Source organism: Tinamus guttatus, unplaced genomic scaffold, assembly GCF_059628265.1.
Source record: "Tinamus guttatus ecotype Peru unplaced genomic scaffold, ASM5962826v1 Tinamus_guttatus_pri_ptg000004l, whole genome shotgun sequence".
Lineage (NCBI taxonomy): Eukaryota > Metazoa > Chordata > Aves > Tinamiformes > Tinamidae > Tinamus > Tinamus guttatus.
Window position 1 is genome coordinate 13,737,590 of NW_028288538.1, and position 27,535 is coordinate 13,765,124.

The 27,535-nt window shown below is 36.5% G+C and overlaps 1 protein-coding gene across 1 annotated transcript in view; it reads right to left on the reverse strand.

The window, feature by feature from the left end:
- Nucleotides 1-3,711: 3,711 nt before the first annotated feature.
- Nucleotides 3,712-27,535, reverse strand: part of ADAM10 (ADAM metallopeptidase domain 10) — a 42,180-nt gene continuing 18,356 nt past the window's right edge. Inside the window, exons 5-16 of the mRNA XM_088520118.1 lie at nt 19,138-19,241; nt 17,552-17,701; nt 16,559-16,651; nt 15,720-15,903; nt 13,553-13,716; nt 12,092-12,275; nt 11,173-11,323; nt 9,010-9,193; nt 7,820-7,928; nt 7,290-7,510; nt 6,460-6,586; nt 3,712-5,965 (exon numbers count right to left, since the gene is read on the reverse strand). Of these exons, the coding sequence (XP_088376244.1) occupies nt 5,871-5,965; nt 6,460-6,586; nt 7,290-7,510; nt 7,820-7,928; nt 9,010-9,193; nt 11,173-11,323; nt 12,092-12,275; nt 13,553-13,716; nt 15,720-15,903; nt 16,559-16,651; nt 17,552-17,701; nt 19,138-19,241 (1,766 nt within the window). The 3' untranslated portion in view covers nt 3,712-5,870. The remainder of the gene's footprint in view (nt 5,966-6,459; nt 6,587-7,289; nt 7,511-7,819; nt 7,929-9,009; nt 9,194-11,172; nt 11,324-12,091; nt 12,276-13,552; nt 13,717-15,719; nt 15,904-16,558; nt 16,652-17,551; nt 17,702-19,137; nt 19,242-27,535) is intronic.

A 27,535-nucleotide genomic window follows, 5' to 3' on the forward strand; every position in this document is an offset into this window, starting at 1 on the left:
CATAAATAAGTTCAGTAAACTGTTTAAAAATATTCTTATCTGCAGAGGTAAAATTTGAACTTTCAGATTTTTAAATCACTGTTCAGTACTAACATGATTTGGAATTGCATCAATAAACGGAAAATGGTAAAACCCTTAGACATCTTCAGCGCATATAATTAAAAAAATACAGAATTCCATTGTTTTCTATGCCACAATAGAAACTGTATAAAGAAACATTCCTGCATTTTTTCAGATTTTTATTTTCAGATTATTACATAAGGCAATAAAAATAAAACATATATAAAAATATTCCATTTGTCATTTGATAATGACAAACACAAGATGCATTAAAAATTATGTTTCCACAGTTCTATATTCTGAATGAAATTTGTTTCAACTCTTCTAGATTAAAAAGTTTAACATAGTCATAAAACCTGGAAAAAAGCACAAATTGCATAGTTACTGACAGAGAATTTCAAATGAAAATATACAGATGTTACTAGGATTAAAATGCAATTAACTAAAAGAACGAGTTAAGCAGAACTAGCAATCCTGCAAGCAATGAACAGCATTCAAGTGTTGGAGGTAGGCATTTTTAGTGATTATTCAGAATATTAACTTTTTTAAAAATAGTTACCACTTTTTTAAAAAGGAATAATTACTAGAGAAAGAGATAGCATGATTAAATATGACAGAACTAGAGGATACTTACCTTGCAAATGCGGTATTGGTTATCCTTAAAGTGCACAGTTCAGAACCTGATATATAAAACAGCCCCTTGGAGTACCATCTTTCTTAGGAAAAAACTCATTCTGGAGTTGGACTCAAATTCCATATTAGAAAAAAAAAAAATCTTTAAATCTTCAGTGAAAAGTTTTGTGAATCTGCTTAAAGCATTTTTCAAAAGCTAAATTATTTTTTCACCCTTTCTTTTTCTAGTATTTTCCCTAGAATATATTCCCATAGAATACCTATGTCAAAAAAAAAGGTTAAATGAGAAATTCCATACTCTAGGTTGCTAGCTCTAATAAAGGCTTTTTATTAAAGCTGTTTATATATAAACCCAGAGCATTTTACAAGCCCCTTAATTATTCCAGACCCTTTGGTACAACAGTCAAAAATCAAATCAGAGCACACAAAGAAGGAAATTTCAGTGTAATACCTCTGAATTAACTAGGTAAATACAAGACTTTAGATGATTATAGCTACAGTTAATGGAACTGAATACATCCACTAGAGCAACTACCCCTTGCTAGACTTAGATCGTTTTCTTCAGGCACAAAGTTAAAAGAGAGCACGTCCTGAGGAGCGAGGGACAAGGAGCAAAGGACGAGAGGCCCATCCTTCTGGGCAACCAGAGTCATTGGGGCTTTTAAAGAGGACAGCACAAAGCAATCCAGCTGCCTGCATCATTTCCAGAATTCACTTTTCTTACCTTCAGAAAAGTGAATATAAGTCACATCTATTGCTCATGTTTCAGGGTTGCTTTGTTTATTGGTCTGAGCATTTCTAGTAGAATTGAAATGGTCTCTTTCAATTGCACCTGCATCATTTGTTATCACCAACGTTGTAAGCTCCCTGAAATGAACCCTGCCACAGCGGAGGGCTTTGCTCAGAAGCTGAAGGAGCTCAAGGCAAAGGCTACGCAGAGCTGGGCTGGGCTGGGCTCCCTCCGCGCGCGGGGGCCGCAGCTCGAGCACTGCGCTCCACCCCCTGCTCCGATCGCACCCAGAGCAGGCAACACCTACATTCACAGCACGACAGACACCAAGCCACAGTTTTCCTGCAGTTACCCTCGAACATTTAGAAACACGTTAAGTGGCAAGATTAGCCTTTAATACTTGTATCATTTACTTGGGTAAGCAAGCAGATAAGGGGATCCTAGCTTTATGGGGTGGGGGGCTGATAGCTTTAGTGCAGAGAACGTAGGTGATCGACTAAGGTCGCATCTCTACAGGCTGCTGAAGTCCAAGCAATGGCAGCACTGCAGCTTGGGGACTAAAGCTTTGGGGAAAAAACAGAATACTCTCCAGAACCAAGCCAGTATTATCCTCAGATAAGAAACTTTTATACTGACTGCTAAATAGGAAATTCAAGAGCATCAAAATGCATTGACTGTTTCAGCTTAGAATGCTCCCACAAAACATGAAGCAATAAACTAGACTTTATTCTCATATATCTTCTTATTTGCCTTTCTTCACAAATCACACATGCAAATATCAGTTTATGGAAAGAAATCATTATTCCAATTTATAACGACACCAAAGTGGAATAAAACCTACTGTAACATCAATACTTTAAGCAGGATTACAGTTTCAGATACAACACAACATAAAACAACTTGAAGTCCTACCTGTGCCTGGAGCTGCTACTGTCACCCCAAACAAGGCATGGGCATCGCAAGCTCCAAAAACCCTACTCACTCTGCAGGTAAAATTTAAAATGCTGAAAAGGTCTGTTAATGCTTTCAACCATCCCAGCATAATACTGAACCTCCATTGTTATTCACAAATCAAAACCCTCCTGTTTTAAACTTTTTTGAACATTAATGAAAAGGTAGGGCACCACTGATTGGCAGTCACTATTGGTTTTGAAATACGATAAAGTTTCATAATTGATAGGTTTTTATCCCTTACTCATATTCACACCAATTCTGACTATACATCTGTCTCCACAGAACAGGACATGTAATGAATAACACACCAGGAAATGTAAAACAATTAAACGAAGAGCTATAACCAAAGATGATTTGATCAAATATCAGTTAACAAAATAAAAGCTATTTATGTACTCTTTGGTCTCCCCTCAAAATCCAACAGAAATATAGAGAAAATCTGTGTTTTAAATGCTTAGATGTGAATTTTTCCCTTTCAACACCCTAAGTTCCTCATCAGATATTTGCTGTTTTGCAGTAAGGCTCTGCTTTAGGTTTCTTCTAATGCCTTTTACCCTGATAGTGACTATGGAGGTAATGAGAGGAAGCATATACACACACACACACACGAAAAAAAGTAATCGGGGGAAAAAAGAAAATACTGCTAACACGGACCTCCAACTATGTTTTGATTACATAAAGCATATATTATTTCACTAGGAAAACAGATGTCTAAGCAGTCCATTCTCAACAAACACACCCCCAAAATGAGCAAAGACTATCGCTGGTAGGACTCGGCTTTTAAAAGCCGGCTTATTTAAGAAATCAACTATCCAACCTACATGACTATATAGACTGCCAACTTGAAGGTTTTTTTAAAATACCTTGTCAGCAGCAGATTTGATCCTTCTAAAAAGCTAATCCACCAGTTGTGCATTTGAAGTATTATACATTAGTTGGGGTATTCCTCTTTCAAAAATAAACAAACAAACAAATAAATAAAGCTTATTTCACAAGGTAACCAACCATTCAGTAGCTTTGTTACCATGCTTGAATACCTCAAGAGCAACTAGGTTCCACTTTGAAGATTAGAACGGTGAAAACCTTATTCTGAACTGTCATCATAAAGTGTTTAAAGGCAATTTTAGGGATTTTAAAAGGTTGCACAAGTACTCCCTCTTGCATTTAACTGTGCGATGCCACAAGTGGGAGATCCACTGTCCTAGTGTTTGGATCATCCAATTATTTTTGGGAGTAACAGTCCCCCTGTAGAGAAAATCAAGTTAACTGGAAGCAGAATTTACATTCCTTTGTGCAATCAAGGTTGAAAAATTAAATGGACCTTTAGCAGAAGATTTCATCAAGTCTATTTATTAATGCATTTCAAGTTTCAAAAAACCTTACATCTTTGCACAATACTTTATTTTTTTGCAATTTTAGTAAAAATTTCCAAAGTGAACAAAAAAGATACTGTATAAAACACAGTGGACATGAAGTTGACAGTAGTATTCCATTTCTGTTGTCTCAATCTTCCTCTTTGTTTTACCACACCTCGACTTGCAGTGGAGAGAGAACTCAGTGCACATTTCTCTTTTCAGAAAACATTTAACTTAGACTCAAAATAAAATAGGGCAGCATTTGTCTGCCAAAACCCTACCACAGGATAACATTACAGGCAAAAAATTTACATGTTCCAAAGTCTACCACACTCAAGAAGTTACTAAGAACTCTTGCTGAATAAAAGTCACCATTTTAGAAATGCAAACCCACTTCCAATCTTTGCACAGTCTTAAAACAAATGTATTTTAAATGATTTAAAAGCAACTACATATACTTCTAACTAGTTAAGATCATTTAGAATTATTTATACAGTCTATTGGACTGGGGTTTCATGTACAAAATTTGTCTCTAAACCATGTACAAAAAGCTGTATTTTGAAAAAGTCACCACATACTGTACAAGTTTACAAGGAAGAGATCCCATTATATTCTGTAACATTTTTGGCCTTGCTGGCTTGCGTCACATTATGAGAATGATTGTGTAAACCTTATACTCTTAAACAAAACAAAAACAAAACAAATAAAGGAAGCCTGTCCAACCTTTAGTAAATTTTCTCCTAAGCAAAGCCAGGAAAATTATAGCCATATGCGCCTCTAATTAGCTTGGTGCTTTTGGAAAACAAGCAATAAATATATCACAAGCTTAAACATTTTGTAATGCCCCTTTCACCTCCTGCATAGCAGTAAGCACCTTAAGACATCTTTTGTTTTCTCTTTAAAAATGCCAATTATTTACATTTGTAATAAAGACTTTGGAATGGGACACTGTGCTGTTTGAACTTCACTACTCTTAAAAATGTGTCAGGGGAACTTGCTAGTCTTAACTACAATTTTAATTCGGCCACAGTAGTTGGGCAAGTTACTCTAGTGGTTATCAATTAACAGTATCATGCTGAAAAATAATGCAATTATTTGATAAATTAAAAAAGAAAAATACAAAACTACAGCTTCTTACTTACCACATCTCTCAGAATCAGGAACTTCATTATCATACTACAATAATATTTGAACATCCCAAATAAACTGGCTGCAGTTTTAAAACAAGTTGAATAACAGGCAGAATTTTCTACTAAAACACGGAAGTATTTCATTCAGCTATTCATTATTTAACTGAATAATCAAACAAATTAAAAAATATTTTTGCTTGAGCTACAAGAAATCAGCCATTTATATAAAACAAATTTGAAACATTCTGGCATTAGCAAAGTTTGCACAACACCTGTTATACCTCTAAAAGACCATTCAATCTTGTATGCTATGTCTTAGCAGCTGTTTGATAAAGGATGAAATGACTGCTTGAAAACTTTGATCATGGTAAGAAAGTTGGATTTCATTCAAAACTGCTGCGTAAAGCATCACAGGATCCTTGACCATTACACACCATCATCCTCTGTTATCCTGAGTATGTCAATTAAACAGTAATTTCTTCATTAATAGCGGAAAAGTTTTATAATACAAAGAAACATCCATATTGCAATCCTCTTGTTTACAATTGCACACAAGTACAAGTGTACGTTAGAAATACATGTCTGCATATAACAATGTATATACATTGGCAAGTAATGTCTCCAATGTTGAGGTGGTCTAGCTTCCTAGCCTTGTCTGGCAGTTGAAAAATATATTGTTTTGGAATCTTGAATAAAAGTTTTACTAGAGCCGTATTTGCCTGCAAGTGAAGAAAATGCAGCAATGAAGAGCACAGAAGGGGGAAAAAAACCATGATACCCTAGGACTTTGTGCCACTAAACTCAAAATATGTAACAAAATCATTTTTCTTCTTTTTGAGCTGGAAGATTCACTCATTAAAGATTAAACATCGCCACTTGTATTGAGGATATATCATGCTTTTTTCTTCTATTTTTGAATTAGACCGGGGACAATGACTTATTAGGTTTTCTTTGGAGTGAGTTTTCCCATTGTAGGCACTAGGAAGAACCAAGGCAAAAAAGCTGCAGTCAACGTCTCATATGTCCCATCTGATAACTCTCTCGGGGCCTTTGCCGCTGCGGTGGCTGAGTGGTTTGTTGTGGTCTCCTCCTTTTTAAAGTGCCTGTTTAAACAAAAGACACAAGCTATCAAAAAAGCAGAGAAGAAGCTATTTCCAGAAAACTAAGTTGCCTTGGTCATGCAAGTTAGACAATTAATTCTCTGAAAGGCCTCAGATCTAGACCTGCAAGGTTTCAGGGAGGTGATTAAACAGTATGTGGTATTTACAGAACAACTACTATTTTTTTTTTTAATATCTGATAGTAGTTCTTTAAACAGACTGATTCTTACAAAGAGTAGCACATAAAACAAAATGAAGGAAAATCTGAAGTAGAAAACCTCTTCAATGCTTTTTGTATCTGACATGAATATTTTGTTGCAGGAAAATAAGAATTACATTTTATGAATTGTTCCACTGACAAATTCCACTGGTAGCTTTGCAGTCCCAGACAATGAACTGTAGGTCCCATCACACTAGTGTCCCTGAAGTCCCCCTTTTAAAGGGGTTCCGTTGAAGACAAACATTTCTTTAGAAACTTAACTACCAGATATACTTACCTGGAAGTGGTTTATGAGGAGGCAACTTTGGATTACTGCTTGGAGTATGAACACTGCATATTTTAATAAAACCAGCCATTAACATGATCAGGGCAATTCCCATAAGTAATACTGCCCACCAGTGAGCCTTAAAAAACAAACAAACAAAAAAATCATTTTATGTTGCTGTTGTTTTGTTTTGCAGTGAGGGGAAGTGAAGGGGAGAGAAAGGGGGCGCACAGGAGTTAGAGGGCATTAAATAAGTCTTTCCTTTTCCTTTTAAAAGCCACCCAAATGTTACTCAGAATGATCAGTTAAAAATCCCCACAACTTATATATATTTTTTTAAATACATAAGGGTTTTACACAGAAAAACAAATATTACTTAAGACACATTCTTTTCAAAGTATTTCTCATAAGATACTTAATTATTGTAGAGCTGACTGTACAGCTCTGTAACATGATGTTTCTCCATAGCTAGGAAAATGTGTATCTTGTGCAGTAAGAATAAAAAAACTTAGTGGTCAATATATTCAGTTCCTTAAAAAAGCAAACAAAAAAGGTGAGTATTCCAAGAGGGAAAACTCAATAAATCAAAAATGTAAAAACAGAACAAAAATAGGCAGCAGTTACAATACCAGTACTAACACAATATTCCTCATGATGTACTGATTCTATTCCTTTCAGTCTGTCAGATTTAATTTGCTACAAAGTGCTTATATGCTGATTACTTCAAGCAAAGACTGATTATATTCTGCATGATGAAGTACTGTGTATATACAGTAACACTTACCAGCTGTGAATACTGATATACAGAAATAAGTGATCAAACTTAAGAAATAAATACTTACCACAATCCATTCAGCAATATTTTCATATAGCTCCGGATTAAATATTGCTTTCTTTAATCTAGCTAGAGGGCCATCGGCATCTACTAGCCGACATCTCATAAACACATCACAGTAGCCTTTAAAATCATTACAAGGAGATCCAGGTTGCAAAGTAATAGTTTTATGATTGAAGTGCTTCTCCCACTGTTTAGAACCTGTACTTGCACATGTTGTTGGGTCCACTGAAAAGTAAAAAGAATAAAGTTAACTCAAAATACCATTGTAATAACACACAGGTGCAAATGCTTCATCAGGCAGATATTTTGACATTCTATAAGTCCATAAACCACTAAAATACATTGTTTATTTCCTACAAAATAAAATGCCACATCTATCTGAAACCAAGTGTTAAGAATTTTTGGTAAAATCTCAAGATAATAACAAAAAAAAAGTAAAATACACATTTTTTCCCCCCATGAGAAAACTCCTGAGATATTTAATGATGCAGTCATACTAAGAATTCACTTAGTATCTTACTTAGTAAATCTTACTTTTTCTCATGCAGCAGACATGACACAATTCTCTATCGTCCTTGCCGTCTGAACTAGCACACGTACATTCCTCCAAGTCATACTTCTCACAGATAGAGCCAGCACATTGCTATTTGAGACAAAAGCAGGAATATGTAAAAATCAATTTCACATATAAACATACACTAGTAAAAACATTAATTTTTAATAGCTGAAAACATGATTAGCAGGTGTATAGAAATGCTCGACTTCAGAAATTAGCTTGAACTTTCTCTGAAGCTTATAAAACAAAAATGAACAAATTAATCCAATTTCAATTTACTTGAGAATATTTGAAAGATGATTATGATACTACATAATTGTTTTTGTAAAAAACTGCCTTCTTCTAGGGACTGCAGGTGGCACACAAAACATTTCTAGTAGCACGATTCACCCAAATTACCCAATTCACCTGATTACTCAAGAAAGAACATATTTCAAAAATATTTTCCCTTAGAAAATAATAATAAAAAAGGTCAGGAAAGATTCTGTATTTCAATTCAACAGTAGGACAAACCCTCAAACTCAAACTAAAAAAAAAAGTACATCCATAAGCTTTTTTCAAAAAAAGCATAAAAATAAATTTACTGTCTTTAAACTAACCCCAGATGAGCTCCAAAAAATACAAACAATATTTAAAACTTGAATTGTGGAAAACAATAAACAATAAGTCTTCAAAAGGATATTTTTTTTTACTTGTTTTGTCTTCCAAGTAAGCACAGATCAATTGGCAAAAGCCTTCCCATCAACTTGTAATAGTGACTGGTATGACCTCCACAATGCAGGAGGCAGCACAGCATCATCCAACATGCTGGTGCATCCACATTACTCAGGCATGGCAAGAGCAGCTTCATATTTTCGTTACATCAAGTTGAACATGTATTTTTAGCACATAAATTTGCTAAGGCAATGAAGACTCAAGGATAGACAGAACTATCAAGTCAAACAGTTTCATTTGCCTAATGTTCCAAAATCTTTAAATCATATTTTCTGAAACAATAAAGCTAACTGGCCATGTGCTAGCTGCTTCTCAAAGTGTGGTGTCACCCAGCTCAAAGTCTAGAAATCAGAGACTATATTCTTACAACACACTCTGCAAGCACTGAAACTTCAGAATGCAGGGCCCTACAATGTGCAACCAGCAGAGCTGCCCATGACTGCCAAAACCATACCCCGTTTAGGCAAACTTGCGTGTGCCTGTTGCACTCTGTGAAGTTTTGCTTGGGTTCAGATGCCGGACAGAGCGCGCTGACACCGTTACACATTCCTTCTCTCGCACAGTCGGAATCATTTCGGCACTTATCAGTCCTCAGTTTGAAACTGCACTGAGCAGTGCAGCAGGGGCCTTGACTAGGGCTAAAAACAAACAGCAAAAAGAAAAGGATATAAAGAAAAGTGCAAACAATTTCAGAAGGGCTATTAATCCTGAAACCTCTAAACCTCATTCAAACATTCAACCCAACTCTGATGCATCGTATGTAAAGTGTAAATTTAAAAACATTTCTTCCTTCCCTTACAGTTACAAAAGGTTGCTGCACTGAATTTCTGTAGAAATACTGCTTACACTGTTTAAATAAGCAGGTGCAAGAGACTTGTCAGAAACTTTAGTGTTAGCAACCACAGTTTTAGCATAGGCAAAAGTTCTGGGGGGAGGAGAGACTTTTCAGGGAAGTCACATGGCTTAAATCAAGCAAGTTTTGGCATCCCTGCTTCACTCAAGACACTTAACACTCCTCTGCTACAGACACACACTGCATCAAACTAGTGTCCCTGGTACAACCGCAGGAAACAATTATTTCTTTGTCTGCAGCTGTACGTGAGAACCCATGCCACTGCCAGAAGCAGAAGAGTGGGAATGAAAAACAAACAAAAACCTCCCCAAAACAGGCAACTACTTGACTAAAACCGAGTTCTCATCCCCAATGATTCCGTATCTCAACACCATTCACAATGGCCTTTTCCTTGTTGCCATTCAGTGGACATCAGAAGACAGCATCAACCTGCTGCAGTTCAGGATCTCTCTACTTAAAACAACTGCATAAGGAAACCATTATTTTACATCACAGATAAAGAAAAAAACCTAAAGGAAATGTACAACAGCTGGACAGCTTCCTAAAGTACACTGTATTTTAACACATTACTTACATGATCTATTCTTACACCTGGGTTCTGCTCTATGTATCTTTGGAAGTTTTGTGTATTGAAAGAGTAATTTTCAATACACAAAACTGGGAGAAAAGGAGTTATAAAACAAAGAAAAGCAGCAAACCCCATTGAACACCATACCATCAGGGCAGAAAGCTGAAACTGTAGCCAGCTAAACACAAGATTCTAAGAAGAAAGTAATGAAAAAAAGGTGACAGCACCTGGTGTACTCAGGACACAGGTCTTCATGACAGGCAAAGTATAAAGGCATTAAAAAAATCTCTAAAATCACTTAGACAAAGACAATTCAAGACCTTTGTGTTGGTAGAAATAACAAGATTTGCAAGGAGAGATATGCAAAATTATTTCAATCGTGAGTGCACAGGCAACAAGCCTGTGCCAAATTTACAGTATCAAACTAACGTTTTCAAAGTAGATGTCACCCTTACTTCTAGACATAGGTTGACAATGATTATTTTTAAGGCAAAAAGTTTAATTAGTTAATTAAAAAAATTGTATATACTGCATTAAAAATGCAAAAAATATTTTTCTTCACTTTTGGACAAGAGTCTAACCTCTTATATCTTCTGTCTGTTCATACAGTAGAACAAAGGTTTGTGCCTTTCGCATGCAAAAAAATCCACGTAAGTTTTTAGATGTCTGTTTTAAGCAATGTAACTGAAAGACATATGAGATGTTTCAGTACATTGAACCATTCAAACATGTAATTACTTTCAGCAACAGCTTTATAAGAAGCTTAAAGCTGTAAATATCCTCCTTGGGCAAATAACACTATCCTATAGATACTATAAAAACAACACCCTGACTATTTTCCTGAACCACACGCTTTTGCAAAATCTGGGCAAATCATTTCAAAAAATTGTCAGAATTTCAGCACACCTACTTGTCTGCACTGAGTATTAAGATATTAACACTTACCATGAAGTGTCAAAATACATTTTTTTTCAAAAGCTAGTAAAGAAATTTATCTGGCTACTAACTGAAAGAAAATTGCAATAAGCAACAAGAACAAAAAGCTTAACTGCTGATGAACTCTCTCACTATGTTAAGTATTTGAAACAAAACAAAAGCTGTAAAAACCACGGCAAGTAAAGGGAGATTCAGATTTCAAATATCTACCAACAAATCTAAATAATTAAAAGGCGTATTATAACCGACATGTACAATACCTGCAGAGTTTGCCTGGTTTTAACTTGCATTTCTTATCTTCTGGTTGGTTTGCATCATAACAGCATTCATCTTTACACTGGTCACTGTATCCACAATCACACTGCTCTCCTTGTTCTACCAGTCCATTACCACAGATGGGTTGACCAGATTCTGAAAAAATGCCAGTATACTTTTGTATAAAACAGTACAAACAATATTAGCACTGACTTATAACGACATCCAACTAAGCACAACTGACAATGCCCAGTCAAGATGGGTTTAGCACAGACTAGGATTCAAATAAACAAGCTTGTTTACTGTTGTTCCCTACCCAGCTTAGTCATTCTTACAATTTCGAGGCTCTAAATGTGAAGTTTTTGTTGGTAACTATTCGAGTTCCCTGTATGATTTCTTTTAATAAGCCTTCTCAGGCATAATCCACTACAGGAACTTAGCCAGGACCTTGTCCACTTGGGTTCTGAAAAATCTCCAAAGATGGAAAGTCTACACCCTGCCTGGTCAAGCTGTGTTCAACCACCCTTGCAGTAAAAAAGTGCATGTTTTTAAATGAGATTTCCTGTACTTCGGTGTGTGCCACTGCCTGTTGTCCTCTTGGTGGGCGTCACTGACACAGGCCTGGCTCAGTGTCCTTCACTCTCCTCTATCGTGCATTCACTCAGATGGATAAGATTCCCCAAAGCTCCCCCAGTGTCAGTGCTCCAGCCTCTTCATCACTGTTCTGTCCCTTCGCTGGACTCACTCCAGTATGTCCATAGCTGTCTTGTACTGTGAAGCCCAAAATTGGATTCTCTGGATCTCAAATTCAATTCTTTACTTACATAACCTTTCATAAAACTGAAAAGTACAATTAAAAATCATTTCAAATTAAGTGTAATACAAATAATCTATCCATCCTGATTCAGGATACTACATACATACCAACAAAACAATTATTTCTCTTTTTCTCAAGAACTTGGCTGATGTTTCGAATACTACAGACAGAGAACTTGTTGTTGTTAAGTTTGTCCCCAGATGTAGCTCTTGCATACATGATGTAATTGCCATTTTCTTTCTGTCCCAAATTCTTGGACTCTCCTGGAGTGCATTCCATTCCAGAATCATGCTGTAATACAAATATTTTATTTGTATTATTGTTTCTATCAGAATAAATTATCTAATTTCTTGTTATCTATTCGATATGCACAGAGAAGACCTGATGTGATAGTATTAATACAGGGAGAAGAAAAGGCACAAACAAGTTTGTTGTTTTCTCAAAGACTTCTTAAATAAAACACACACAGAAGACAAAGCTTTTACAGAGAGTGACAAGTATGCAATTTCTGAGAAACAGCTGAAATTTTATGGGATAGTACTGTTTGAATATTTGAATACTTAATGCAATTGTTAAGAGCAAGATGAACTCTAATGCTGCTCTGATGCATCTAACCCTCCCAGAATAACCCATGAATCTTAAAAAGTAAATTTTCAAATTAAGCAAAAGTACAGTTCCTCAAGGAATAGTGACTCAATGGAACATATATATTAAGTGAATGACCTTCAAAACTGATCCAAAAGCTGTTTCATTCAGTAGTATTAATTTTCAGATTTATTTTACAGTTGAAAGCCTTGTTCACACTCAAAGCAGACGCATTAAGGAATTTCTCAGGGCACACGAAGTAGGCATTCATGGGTGAACATTTGTTTTGGAATATTATTTCTGTCATAACTTGATCTCCTTTTACTGTCAAAACTTGAAAGTCTATATACTTTAGTTAAAAAACAAAGCAAAGCAAAGCTAAAAGACATCCCCACCACCTTTATTCTCTGGTCTCAAAAAAAAAAAAAAAAAAAAAAAAATCAGCAGCATCATGTTTTGGCTTGTCACAAAGAAATCATATCACTAAGTGACATAGAGACAGATTTTTGCTCTGAAATTCCTAATCCCCTTCACAAAACTTCTGAGGTAATCTAGCAAGAATAATGAAACAGTAAAATGGAGCTGGTCTCATCTTCCTTTCTTGAGTTTGCTATCAGTTTTGCACCTGATTCCTACTGCTCTCTAGTATCACTGTAATGCATTTATCTGTTACCCTGGTCTTCAATTGAGGAAGAAAAAAAAAAAAAAAGGCAGGAAAGCTTTAGGGAAAAATACTAGTGCCTCTTTAAAAGAGAAAAAAATAGCAGAAATGACCAATTCACAAAATATACTGTAGCATCAGTGTTATAAAATACTCAAAAAGCCTTACTGCACCAACCTGGCTTTGGTTTATATACAGCATGCATGCACAAGCAGTCCTGCATAGAGTTTCCTTCTTTGATCAGAAATAGTAGGAACCACATTCACAAGTCACACCTTCCAGAACACTCAAAATGAAGTAGCAGTTCAATAGTAATACTCACAGGTGAACCAAAGTTATGTCCAACTTCATGAGCAAAAGTGATGTGGGAAACTTTAGGAGGAACATGTGAACCATAGTTCTGAACAGTGATGATGCCAGTGTTCAAAGACTTCTTTTTCCCATCAGAATAGAGTTTACTCTTCTCACAGATTCCACCAGAGCTCCCTGCATTTGGGCAAAAGTTTAACAGAAAGGAGGTGCTTGAGTTTCTTGTTCTAAATGTCAGTTGAGAAGTAACAGTTTCTGTATACAGCGAAAGCAGTGGAAAAATGCATGCATTTTAAATGCAATTATGTTCCATATTAACTCTTCACTGGACACTTCTATACAAGGATGCTTGTTGAATAAAGTTGACTAAGTTTACCCCTATTAATGCAGAGCTGTTCACACAGTAAGTCAGCCATTCATTCACAGATATTTGTAAAAATGCCAGACTGGCTATATATCCTTGTCAGCAAGGGTGACTCATTTTTCACTCTATATTTTAAAGCTGAAAATGGTTTTGTGTGTAGATTAATTAGATACATACTTAAAAGGTCAATCAAGTGCATCATAATCATTGTTTGGAAGAGCGGAATACTACAAAGATGCATAGCTGGAGTTTATATTGAGCCAGAACAAGTGTTCCTGTTCCTTGTACAGGAAAAAAATCCTTGCTTGTTCAAGTAAAATTTAATTTTACTAAAATATCCAGCATTAACATTTTCTCCCCACATTATCAGCACAATGCAGTGCTGATAAAAACTTCTACTTGTGCATCTTGTAAGTCAATGAATAAAAGTAGCACAGAATTACAGCTATTTCCATTAACACACGATAACACACTAGACTAACCACAATTACGGTTTCTAAAGAATGGACAAAAATGTCTCAAGACAACCAATTTTTTTCCCCAGTTAAAGCTTTCTTGGGGAGTAGTGTTTATGGAATTCACACTCCAATACATCCTGTTCTTTCTTCTCAGCCTACATGCTGGATTAGTCACCACAGATCCAGTGTCTTATGTACACAGGCCATCACTGTATTAAGTTTCCTAAGGTTCTACCACAGTCACCAAGATAAGTCTGCACCAGTTCCTCTAATTTACTTCTCTACTGGGTCAGCTGATCTACAATCCTCTGACTACTATTTTTTTTTTTTTGAATTTTTTAATCTTTTAAGATGAAAAAGGCACAGAGACCATAATGCTACGGCACTCTTGCACTACCTCCAGTGCTCTTTGGCCAACGGATGTTTCAGAGAAAAGTACAGAAAAAGTAGAGAAAAGCTGTCCTAGGGCAGCTGTACCGATACCCTGACAGCCAGTTCTCACAGAAGGGCTTAATGGTTCTTCTATGATTACACGAGTTACATTAGGGCTCCTGACAATGTTCTCATTAAAACATCTAGCCCCTCTTAAAAAACACAGAAAGACTGTTCTGTGATTTTGATGTCCATGAAAGTTTCCACAATTTGTGATGAGATATGATTAAAGAATCTACTTAAATTTAAACAATAAAAAGTTCAGATAATATTTGAGCAATCGGATTCAAGAGTCTCGCACTATTTGCCCAAACTTTCAGCTCTTTCCTTTCTCAACTTTCATCCAATTCAGCCTTTGGGAAGAAAAAAAAAAATCTTTATATTACTGTTGATGCGCTGTTTTGGTTTGTTTCCCTGAATCAAGAGTTACCTTTATGACCCAAAACACAAGTAGATTTAAATCAATGAGAAGCAGTTCAAGAGTTACAGAATAATTACTGAGGTACCCCTTTTACTCTCTTCAAAAATATTTATTTCTAATGCCATTTAGAAACTCTTCAGATTCTGCACTTAATTCTGCTACAAAATACAAATTGTACAGCTGTCAACTCTGTATATAGCAGAAATATTTCTGCCTTTTCTGTCTTTTTACTGGTCATTCTTACCTGTTAAATTGTCGTCCAGACAATACCACCTTTGCCTATTGTTTGTGTATTGTTCAACAGAAGGATATCAAGACTAATTACAAGTAACACATGGTAGGCTGTTCTTACATATACATAAAAAGCATACCTAACCAATATTGCAAAAAGTTAGTTACAAACTTTCACGCATTTGCATGACTGAAGTAATTTCTTCTACTTTTTTTTCCCCCACCCACCTACAATATTGCCTTTATCTCATAATGCCAATTTGGCTATAATTACCTGAGGGGGCTCCAACCCAAGCCAACCCAAGCACTCCATCATCAAAATCACGGTCTGTAAATACATAGGCCAAGCAATAATCATCATGATTCTGTTCAGAGTTCAGTTCCAGAAACTTCTCCACACCAATGTTAGGAAATCGGAAGGGATTGGAAGGGTCTCTCTCATCTGCAGTTGTGTTAATCTAAGTAAATTGAAACAATCTGTAAGACATGGTTCATTTTCATTGGACTTGTAAATGACAAGTAAGAGGCTTGCTGTTGTCACTACTTTATATCAGATAACAAGGGATGGAAAGATTTATAGGCCCTCACATACTGCTATCAATATTTAGAAAAACAAGTTATAAAATGAACATAAAAATGCATTTGTGAAATAAATGCCAATTCCTTTTTTTATTCCCTTTTTTTTTCCCCCCTTTCCAGCATTACCCAAAAGAGGAAATATATATTCATCCCCTTAAACCATCACCTTTTAGAAGTACCTTTCACCTGGATATCCATTAATTTTTTTAAAATTGAAGTTCTTGGGTCAAAGCTTTCTGCAGTGGACACTGGGGAAAGGAAGCAGTCCACTGCTGTAAGAGCTGGTCAGTGTTGATTAGACCTCAATAACAGAAGTAGTAGTCTTTTTTGCAATCTATACTAAACACTAAAACACTAAAACCAAACCAAATAAGCAAAGTAGGAGACTGCTTTTTTCAGCAACACCTCTGTGCTGCACACTTGCTAGCAGGCAAGAGTAACAGGTAAATGGCCCTTGAAATACAACAGCTGTTTTGCACAAATACTGCTTCTAAGCAAAATAAATGAAATAAAAGTATTTCTAATACAACTTACTCTTATTCGTTTCACCATAAAACTGATGTTACGGATCCCTGAGAAATCTGTTGACTGGTAAATTGTGTCAATTGCTTTAACATGGCTGGAAATCTGTTGGAGAGAAAAAAAAACACTGGCAAGTCAAAGATCTATCCACCTTTACATATGAGATATAAAGATACATTATCTCCAATACACATTATATGTATAATAAAATAAAATACTGCTAGTGCCACGTGCTCTAGGTGAGCTCTTTCCTGTGCCACGTGCTCTAGGTGACCCTGCGTGTGCAGGGGGGGTTGGACTAGATGATCTCTAGAGGTCCCTTCCAACCTTATGATATTCTATTGAATTCTATGATATGATTCTATGATAGTGGACAAAAGAAACAATTTACTACACAATGTAATGTCTATACCACTACCACACCAGATATAGGCAAAATTTTCTGCAGATAAGTTTAATTTTTTTTTTCCTACAGTTTCAGCAGTCAGAAGTAGAGACACTTGTTTTCAACACTCATTCAATTTGTTGCTAATGAAGGTAATATTGTGGTTAAAATTGTATTCTAAGCACTAAGGAATGTGCCTTTAGTTACCCCCACTTTTCTGACCTGCCACTATAATAGACACTACAGAAACAGATCTCAATTATTAGTTCACAATTTTGAAACACAAGTGTTGAGAGGATTGGCTGGCTATCAAAAAGGAAAAAAAAAAAATCTGAGGAGTATTTTTCTCAGTAAGAATTGAGAAAAAACAGACTAAGTCTTACTCAAAAATGTTAAATAGGTCATGGTTGCCAATAACTGGCCCAAACCTTAGCTACAGATATGTGATGTCTTTTTGTGAAATAAGAAAAAAGCTGTTTCAGTAATGCAAGCATCAGCATGACAAATGAAACAAGTTATTGTAAATGAAATAACAAAGTATACACAAAGGACTACATCAAAACTGCCAGAAATAATCTTCAGAAAAGAGCAGATTACTTGAAAGAAGGGTTTGCAAATACCTGTGCAATGACAGCTTCTCTTGTTCCATAATGCTTATAGAACAGGTGATCAGTCTGAATATACAGCTGACAAGTATTTTTTTCAGCCTGAGTGGCACGCTTTTTTCTTAAAAGCTGTGGACCATTGTTGTTAGGCTCTTCAAAGGGCTTCTATACTCAAGTAGAAAACAAATACATTTATTTCATGTATCTCCACTGTAAATTAAACTGCTTTAAAATAGCAACATATTTTTAAACATACTCCAATAATGCAAAACCCTTTTCTTGACCTACAATGTTTTCTGAATCTTGAACTAATACTATAATCAGTCTTCAAGTATGCCATCTGCTTTAATGACATCTCAGACATTTTTTGTGCATTTCATTTTATATTATAGCAGACAGTCAAAGTGCAATCAATATTTTTGTCCATGTGATTTTTCTTCATAACCCTTTTCAAAGCTGAACATAGTCTGCAGATTAGAAAACAGTGCTGTGAGATTTAAATGCATCCTCCCTAACAGAGGCACTTTACTCTTAATTCCCCTACCAACCACCTCAGCAAACAGAAACATTGCACGGAAACACTTCAGGATGCAACAAATAGCTCACTAAATATGAAGTTAAAATAACAGTCATTAATTGCAGCAGTATGCACTAACACGTATTTGCCTTATAACCACTGCTTGATGGTGCACTCTCTTCAAAAAGTTTTTAAAAGTGAATTTTGGGTAAAGTACATTGTGAGCAGTACTACAGAGTTCAGTAATTGTTAATAATCTCTAGAGTCTCAACGTAAGTAAACTTTAATTTCTGCTGATATTTAACAAACCATACTGCCGTTTTGCTGCAGTAGATCTGGTATCACAAAACAATGTTGAAAGCTGAAACAGTTCAGAATATACTTGGAACTAAAAGGAGTTCAAGAATTTACTAGTGAAGATTTAAAAAAAGAAAAAAAGAAAAAAAAAAAAAAAACACACACACAAAAACCAAGCATCCTGCTGCAATCCCAAAGGCAAAAATGGCAAGAATCTGAAAACAGGCAAGTCAATCCCTTCCATAGTCCACTCACCTCCCATTAAAAACAACCAGTAGCTGTAACCCTCCAGTCTTCCAGCATTGGTGGTAAGACTCTCCCAGTCATACTGCTTCAATCATCACTGAAAATGCTCATATTTGATTGTGTTGCATTAACAAAATTTGAAAGCTTAGCAATAACTGTTCTTCAAAGACTAATCTCCACCTAGAGATCAGGGGATCTTGAAACCTTTTCTTTCTCCACTTTAATCAAGTATATTCCTTACCTCAAGCTCAATTTCCATACCCAATTTCTGTATCCATTTGCGATTCTAATGGTTTACAGATTTGAGATCACAGAGTCTGCATTAAAACTATAAGCTAGCACATCTATGCAGCAGAAGCAGCAAGAAAAAAAAAAACAGAAACAAAAAGTCCTATTAAGCAAGAAACCTCTAGCAATGATTCAGGTACTTAAGAACCCACACAGATGATAAGTATGACCAAAAGAGAAAGAAACAACACACAAGAATGGAGAGTTGTTACACTGTAGTTCTTAATACAATCTGTTATAACCTGTGTTGTACCTCTGTTGTTGGTTCTTCTATACCAGTCATCTGGTACTTCTGCATTCTCTCAAATACTGAGTGATCTGCACAACCTCCTTGTGGTCCATATTTATGCGGATATTCTAAAAAGAGGAAGAGCAGGTTGAGCTTTCAAGTTCCACATGTTAGGTGCCACATACCAACAGAGCTGTATCATTGCGACTTGTTCAGTTTGTGTCCAACCTTGTTCACATGCCATTTAAAGGAAGCATCTTCAATATTCAAGCTGAGAGAGATTTCTACTAAGATGTGTTTTCGGTTTAAGTGATATGACCAAATTTTAATACTTTCTTCTTAAAATTGTTTTTTATAGCTAGCAAAACAAAATTGGAAGTTAGCAGGGTTTAACAAACTGTAAGGACAACAAAGGTATTAACTAGGCATCTTTAGAGATTAGCTTGAACTAACGGCACTCTTATGGTAGTAACCACACAACGGCAACTGAGTGCCTGAGCTTCCGCACACTGAAGATGTCATCGATAAAAGACCACCATCTCTATTTCAAATGGTAGCCTAAAACTGAAAACATGCTAACATTCTTGTCAGAGGGCTCTATTGCTTATTTTATCCATCTTCCGCTAAATTTTTGAAAATATTTATATTTTGCAACTGTTAACTACCAGTACACACCAGCTCTACAACTGTAGAAATATGACACTAACTACTTTGTTGGCAAGGAAAATGCACAAACACAGTTATGGGTAACAGTTGTGCATGTATGCATGCATTTGTTGAAAGGAGGAAGTTCCTGTCCCTTCTTACCCCATACTGAAGGTATTTTACTGAAAGTCTTTAAATAAATAAATAAAAAATAATATTAAAAAAACACCACAACTTTGGATGAACTCAGTGGAATTCCATACCAATATTCAGCAGTAGCTTTCAAGAAAAAGTGCATTTAACAAATATTTTCCATATACTGTGCTTGTTCTCACATGAGTAAGACAACGAACACTATCAGCATCGTACAAGAATGTATCATTCAATGTTTTGCAGGAATAAAACTTAATTTTTTTTTTTTTTACTATGATTGAAAATAAAAATTTGTGTTTTTCATAGTAACCATTTACTAAATGGACAAACAATTAAGCAATATATAACCTTAAATTATGTCCTCCTGGTATATAAAACCAGACCACCACACAAAAATATCATTTTGACTAACTATGCACAATAGCTTTCCTAATGTTTTATTAACAACCACTTTAAGGCAATAAATTTACAGGGTAGCTTTAAATAGGCTGTCTCTTAAATCGGATCACATTCCTAATCAGCTTTAATCACATGGTGCAACGAAGATGACAAGTAAGCCTGCACTGCAAATGCACTATCACCTAAGGCAATGACAGTGGGAAAGCTAAGCTTGTGTAGAGTTTAAATCATTCATTCATTCTAAGGTTTTGTTTTCAGATGATTTAACAGCGAGGAGGAAGAGTAGGTGTGAAAGGGAAAAAACTGATCAGCAATACTACATGGTATAATCACAGTACTAGACATTTTCAAACACACAGAAAACAAGGACATGACAAATTGAGGTACACGTCGTATTTTCTCCATGCTTTGTTGGAGCTTGGAAATACTAAATGCAGAAGAGATTTAGAACTGGTAGGCAAAGTGAAAGGAAGAAAAAAATATGATCTCCTCACTGAGAGGATATAGAAACTGTCTAAATGTTTTTAAGACTACCACCTGTGGCACAATTAAGAGTTAAATACACTGGAAATCCAAATGGGCTCACTGAGGATATGTTACAGCTGGCTGCTAATCTTTGGTAATTCTTTCAGTACTTGTTTGCATTGAATTGCTAGGGCATTTCTCCTTGCACATGAGAAAGTGCTTCAGAAACATATGGTTAGATTTGTTTGTGTTGAACGTCAGTACCCACTGGAGGTCTGTAGACATCCTGTGCTTTGATAGACTTCCTCCAAAGACGAGGAATAGCACGAGGGAGATGTCTCAGCCCTTCAGTTTCCAACCCATTATAAATTGGTGCCCTAGTAACAGCTACTGCTAACACATGAAACATGTGAGCTTTATATGTTTTATTTTTATTAAGGATCCAGAATCGGGGAGGAAAGGAGGCAGCCGAGCAGGCTAGCAGGGTGCAGATGAGGTGGCACTGCAGACTTCTTGGCCACATGACAAGCTGGAGGGTTCACCCTGCAGCATCTCTACCCTTCTCCTGTGAGAGAAAAACCCATTAGCAACTGGAGCGGAGTTGGTGACCTCCTGGAGCACATCCTGGTTCAATTTCATCTGGAACTTGCCTTTAATTATCTTGGGTTGTACCTGTTTCTTGAAGTCATACCCTCTGATACTGCTAACTTTTCCCATTGGCTTTGAATATTTTCCCCTACATCATTAAGCTCTAAACTTAACATCTTGGCACCTAGTCAAAAGCTCCTGAGCTCTGAAGCAACCATTCAACATGAGTTTATCATCCAAATAGCTAAATATTATATATACACCAACTATTTCCAGTATATTAGATTTCTGCATTTCAGTTACTAAACTGACAAGCATCACAGCAAACAACATCTACCCACATATCTTTAACATGGAAATATTGCTGTTTCATGGCCATCTAACCATAAGGCTTCAGATATGGGGGGGAGGAAATCACTTGTTTGATTTAGCTTTTTCACTGCTCTAACAAATTCCACATTGTTCCGTCAAGCATTTCACTAGTGGCCATCTCTCATTGACAGTTTACTACTTGGTCAGTTATGAGTGCAGAGTTAATCCATTCCCCCCAGTTTCTGAAACAAAAAAGGCGAAAAAGCAAGGAAGGGAACAAATTTACACATTTCCACAGCAAGAAAGCAGGGCAAATAATAAAACAGGGAGATAATGGAGTCATTTTTGACCTGCTGTCTCATAACATGTCCCTGGTACAGTCAGTCCCAGAAAAGTGGGAGAAAAACAAAGTGTGTGAGCATATACATGCATATACGCACTGGGAAGGGGAATTTCACTTTAAAGATTTAGAACATCAGCTTTAATCAGGATGAAGCAAAAACCATTGGTGAGATTGTCTGCATTTTTGGGGATCCTAGTTACCCTCTAGATTGGAGTTATTCAAAGCCAAGGATTACAGACATTCTTATTCTTCCACTTCCATCACCTTTTCTTCTTCACCCATAGTAACCATAAACTTAACCCTGACTGAGCTTTCAGTCTCACTACTCTCTATGTGAGCTCATATCCATGAGCATTTCTCTGCTACACGAGGGCTGGAGAACAGAGCAAGCAATGCTACTGCAACATGCAGACACTTGGATACAATCAACACAACTTCAGGGCAACTCTTGCCAGCAAGAGCTGCAGGGACCCGCAGGAATCAACTGGAAACAAGACCACGCAGCAGATTTTGTGCTAGCACAATGCTATTTTCTGTTATCGCCCACTTCTATTCATACTGCCCACAACTGTGACAACTGACAATAGCACTAGCAATAAATGCTTGCAGTGTTACCCAATACAATAAGCTGTCTTCCCCTCTATCTTGTTTCCCAAAGAGGTTAGAAAATCTCTTAGTTTTTTTTTTTTTTTTTTTTTTTTTTTTTTAAATACTGACCACCTACAAATATTTCCCACTTCAAAAAACAATAGTCTAGCAAGAAAGTAGCACTTTAAATGCATGACAGTTAAGATTACACATGTATTGAAGATGAAGCAGCCTGCAACTGCAATTACCAAGTTTTGCATGTGATGGGGAAGCAAGAGCCCAAGCTTCCCCACTAAAAACAGGAGGGAGGTAATACTGGACAGCACAGGCTGCAACTATCTCTGCAGAGCTCTGCACACAAAGCTTTCTTTGGATAAACTTTCTTTGGGCATGTTCAGCCTGCAGAAGAGAAGGCTGAGAGGGGATCTAATCAGTGTCTAAGCACCTCAAGGGAGGCAGTGAGGAGGATGGTGCTGGCCTCTTTTCACTGGTGGCCACTGACAGAACTAGAGGTAATGGCCACAAATTGAAACACCAAAAGTTCCACAGGAACTTAAGGAAAAATTTCTTCACAGTGAGGGTGACAGAGCACTGGAACAGGCTGCCCAGAGAGGTTGTGCAGTCTCCTTCTCTGGAGATCTTCAAAACCCCCTTGGACACAGTCCTGTGCCACGTGCTCTAGGTGTCCCTGCGTGTGCAGGGGGATTGGACTAGATGATCTCTAAAGGTCCCTTCCAACCTTAAGCATTCTATGATTCTATGAAATGCTGGACTACTCCCAAACCACGAGGCACTGTCCGCTGTTCAACTCCAACACTCGTCATTGCCACCATCCCCTGCAGCAGTCTTATTTGCAAACCGAGATGGAAATCACACAGTGTCAGATGACTTTGAACCAAGCAATATTGACTGACACCACAGAAGTTTAAGCCATGCTCTCACGATGCCTTTGCTGCTGCAAGAGGTAGAGCCTTCTGCTGCTGCTTAGCCCTATTACCACCCTACAGATGGGCTGGTGAAAAACAAACAGCAACCCCCCCCAAAACCCCACATGCCATTACTACCCCAAAAAAACTGCTTCCAGTGAATTACAAACACAGGCAAAAAAAAAAAAAAAGTCCACTTTCCACATGAGATTAGAGTCTGTAAGAGAAGAGTTTAATTCTAAGACCAGTTCTCTAACTAAAGAAAACAAACAAAAACACTACACTCAGGCAGAACAAATACTTTTTATTTTTCTTCTACCTTGTTGTCAAGAGTTTTCCTTAATTTCATCACTTTCCAATTTTGTACACCTGACTCAACATTATAAAAAAATCAAAAATCTTGATACTTCATACTTGCCAGTACTCTTTTTTTGCCAGTACTTTAATCAACTAAGCAACTAGGTCACCTGCTTGATGGATACTGAATTTAGGCATATGAGCAAAGGAAAGGGCATCAAACTACCATTGCAAACGATGATCAGTATCAATCTGCCCAGTTCTACCAAAAATAGCAGTGTCAGAGTAAAATTCAAATTTAAGTGCATAGAACAAAGACAAACCCATGATATATTTTTTCCCCCTAGCCAGGTGCAAAGCTATCATGACAGCAGCTTAGCAGACCTTCATTATAAAATTGGCAACCACAATATGAAACAAGTTTGTCATTGAAACTACTAAATGGCAGTTTGCTTTTGTTGGTTCATTCAGAGGCAGTGCTTTGCAAAAGTACAAAATCCTTTACTTTCTGCTCTTAGTCATACAGTTTCTCCAAGATCAAAAAGACAATTAAATGACAACTTGCATTTTCCCTAACTTATGAAATGCAATCCATTGCTGCATTTAAGGAAAATGCAAAGAGCTTTGTGTTTTATAATCTAAGTTTAGGGATACCTTTGAAGAATATATGACTTAAATGAATTAGAGACATATACTGGCTCTTAAATAAAAAGCTTCTAAAATAAATCTAACAAAAATAGTTTTCATCTTACTAGCACAAAAGTTATAGAACAGTTTGATCTGGACTAGTTTAGGATCCTAAAATCATTTACCCTGTGTATCTAAGTCATGAACAGCAGACTGCCTTCCACCGGTCACCACATCCAGTGTAACACAGACAAAAACTGCCTTATAAACTTGACAATATAATCCCCATTTACAAAAAAAAAAACCCTTTTGTTTAACTACTGAATAAGACCTCATTGAAATGCTAATCATATGTTGCATTGTGGTTTCTGAACAGCAGTAAAAAGCATATTGTTTCAAAAGGCTGAAACATGGGTGAGCAAAAACATCCCAAATTAAAGCAAAGACTTCTCCTCCTCCATAATCTGTCCTGAATTAGCAATGTGAGCATTTTGTTGCTTTTCTCCCATTTAAAATACTTGTTCAGTTTGCTTCTATTTCACACAAGTTAGCTTTAAACAGAGTAGATTTGTATGTTTGTCTTATTCTTAAAGCTAATACTAAACCTAGGTTTAACAAAAAATAGCACACATGAAAAAGTATAGTCTCAAAAGCACAATTCAGAAGCAATAAAAACAGTTGTGTATTTCAGATACTCCAGACCACAAAAATCCTAGCAACATCTTGGTTACCTATGAAGGAAATTAAACTCTAGAGTCAGAATGCAGTCACCTCAGCTCTGCATCAACAGAAGTGGCAGGCTTTCAAACAGTGCTGCCTAAAATTAGCTTCAGGATAGGCAATTTTCCACCATGCTGAGCAGCAAAATTCACTAACTTGGTGATCTGGGCTCCCTATCATACTGTTGCTTAACAGTAAATACAGCTCTTAGATTTAGACAAACCTCTCTGAAAACCTGATCTGGCTTCTAACCAATGGATTTGCTGGACTAGATAAAAGAAAAACAGTACAAGTTAGTGTAAGATAATTCCATCTTCTAAATAATTAAAAACACATATCCCACTCTTCTGGTTGTTTCATTAGTTCATAACATTGAAGAGAGTCAAATTCAGCATATTTGCACTATCAGTCATGTCCAGCCCACTTTACATAGTCACCCACTATCTACAACAGAAAGAGCAGGGACACCAGACAGGCTTCCTCGCCTTGCCCTCGGGGCAGGCTGCTCTGCTGCCTATGTCCCTTCACCTTCCTCTTCCTGTCGATTCAGGAGAAGCAGATGGAGATTTATTTAGTGAAGTGTTGTACAAGTGCTAGCCTTAAATGCCCACCAGCAAGCAGGGCATTCAACTGTTCATCAAGACCTATGAAACAGCCAAAAATTAAGTATTATATGCAGCTTATTTATAGAAATGCTATTGAGAGAAGAAAAACAAACAAACAAACAAACAACAACAACAAAAAAACACACACACACACAGAAACAACCATACACATCTCACGATTTCAGTCCAGGCTTCTGTAATTCTGTATTAGTTACTTCCCCTTTCTCTTCCCACACTAGCTGCTAATCCCACAATAATCCCAAAACAGCTGGAAAGGAAAACTACCTTCTCAGATTTTGACACAAAGTTTTAACTGAAAATTAAATGCATGCTGCAATTACCCTACCAGAGGCAAAAACAGTATATGTAATGCTACCTTATGAAGCTATTTCATTCTCAGATGTACATCTTGTGGGTAGAACCAGAAGATACACATTTAGTCAGTCAGAAAACTAACATAGATCACAAAGAATATAAGATTCTGCAAATTGTAGTCTCTCACAAACTTAAAATTATGTCACTTATGTATTTGATTTTGAGAAGTAATTGAATTTACAGAAGGGAGTAACAGTAAGAGCAAGCATACCTTGCCATTCACAGAAATTTTAAAGCACTGGAAAATAGCATGCAGCCACTGAACATAGAATATGGCTGTATTTCAGAAGCTTTATGCAATTAGAAAAATAGTTGGAAGTTGCTTTAGCAACAGAAGGTTATTTCTTTTCAGCTGCATTCCCATAAGAGCAGTCACCAGAAAGAATTTAACCCCCAAATCCTGTATTTCTCAGGGCAAAGAAAATGACAATACAAGAGAAAACCAGTCACAGCTATTTTTCTTCCCATTTTTTATACTCCTTTTCACTGTATAGTCAAATACCAACATCCTTGGAAACAGTTTATTCGTATATCATCATGATAGCAGTTCAAGGGATGTCTAGAGTACTCTAATCCAAGACTCCTCATCTAATTGCAACAGATTCCAAGTTCAAATTGTCTAATATTTGCACAATGGCCTGACAGGACAAGTTTTAAACAAGACTAAAATATTGCTCCAACTCAGTTTTCAACACGAAACTTGACAGCCTTCATAATCAAAACAGATCCTTAAAGTGGCTCTCTGCCAATATCTACTTGGGAGGATTGAGACTTAGAATCATAATCTTACACTTAACCTCAAAAACACTGAGCTGAAGTTACTGAAGCACTAAATAAAACTGTAATTTATTACAGCTGAGGACTGACCTTACATAAGAAGGGAAACTGGAGTCCCCTTACCCAGAAGGATGAAAATGTCATGGCAGACTTCTACCTGGAGATGTCATTTCCAAAGCTAAACTTCCTGGAGCTGTACTTTTCAGCTTTGAATAGCGTTCCCTGTAGGCTTCTATCAGCTAAAACTCTTATCAGAATTGTGTAAAACAAGAAATACTGGGTGCCACCACATCTGAAGGAATATGGGAATCTTAACACGTATAGAAAATTTCTACTTCCCACAAATACCTTTCTCCTTCACTAGATACAGATAAACTCATGTTGACTTGAATGTTAATTATCCTATATTTTTCAGCTCACAAGAGCAGTCATTTCATGACATTTTAAGGATGCATTTTTCGGAGGCAACAGGTATCCACTGAGCAGAAAATATACCACTTACATACTAACCTGACTGCCAAGGATTTAAATGGCAGAGTAAAGAAAAGATGCTTGAGTGTGCCATACATCTCTTTCGCACCATAACTGTGTATGAATCATGC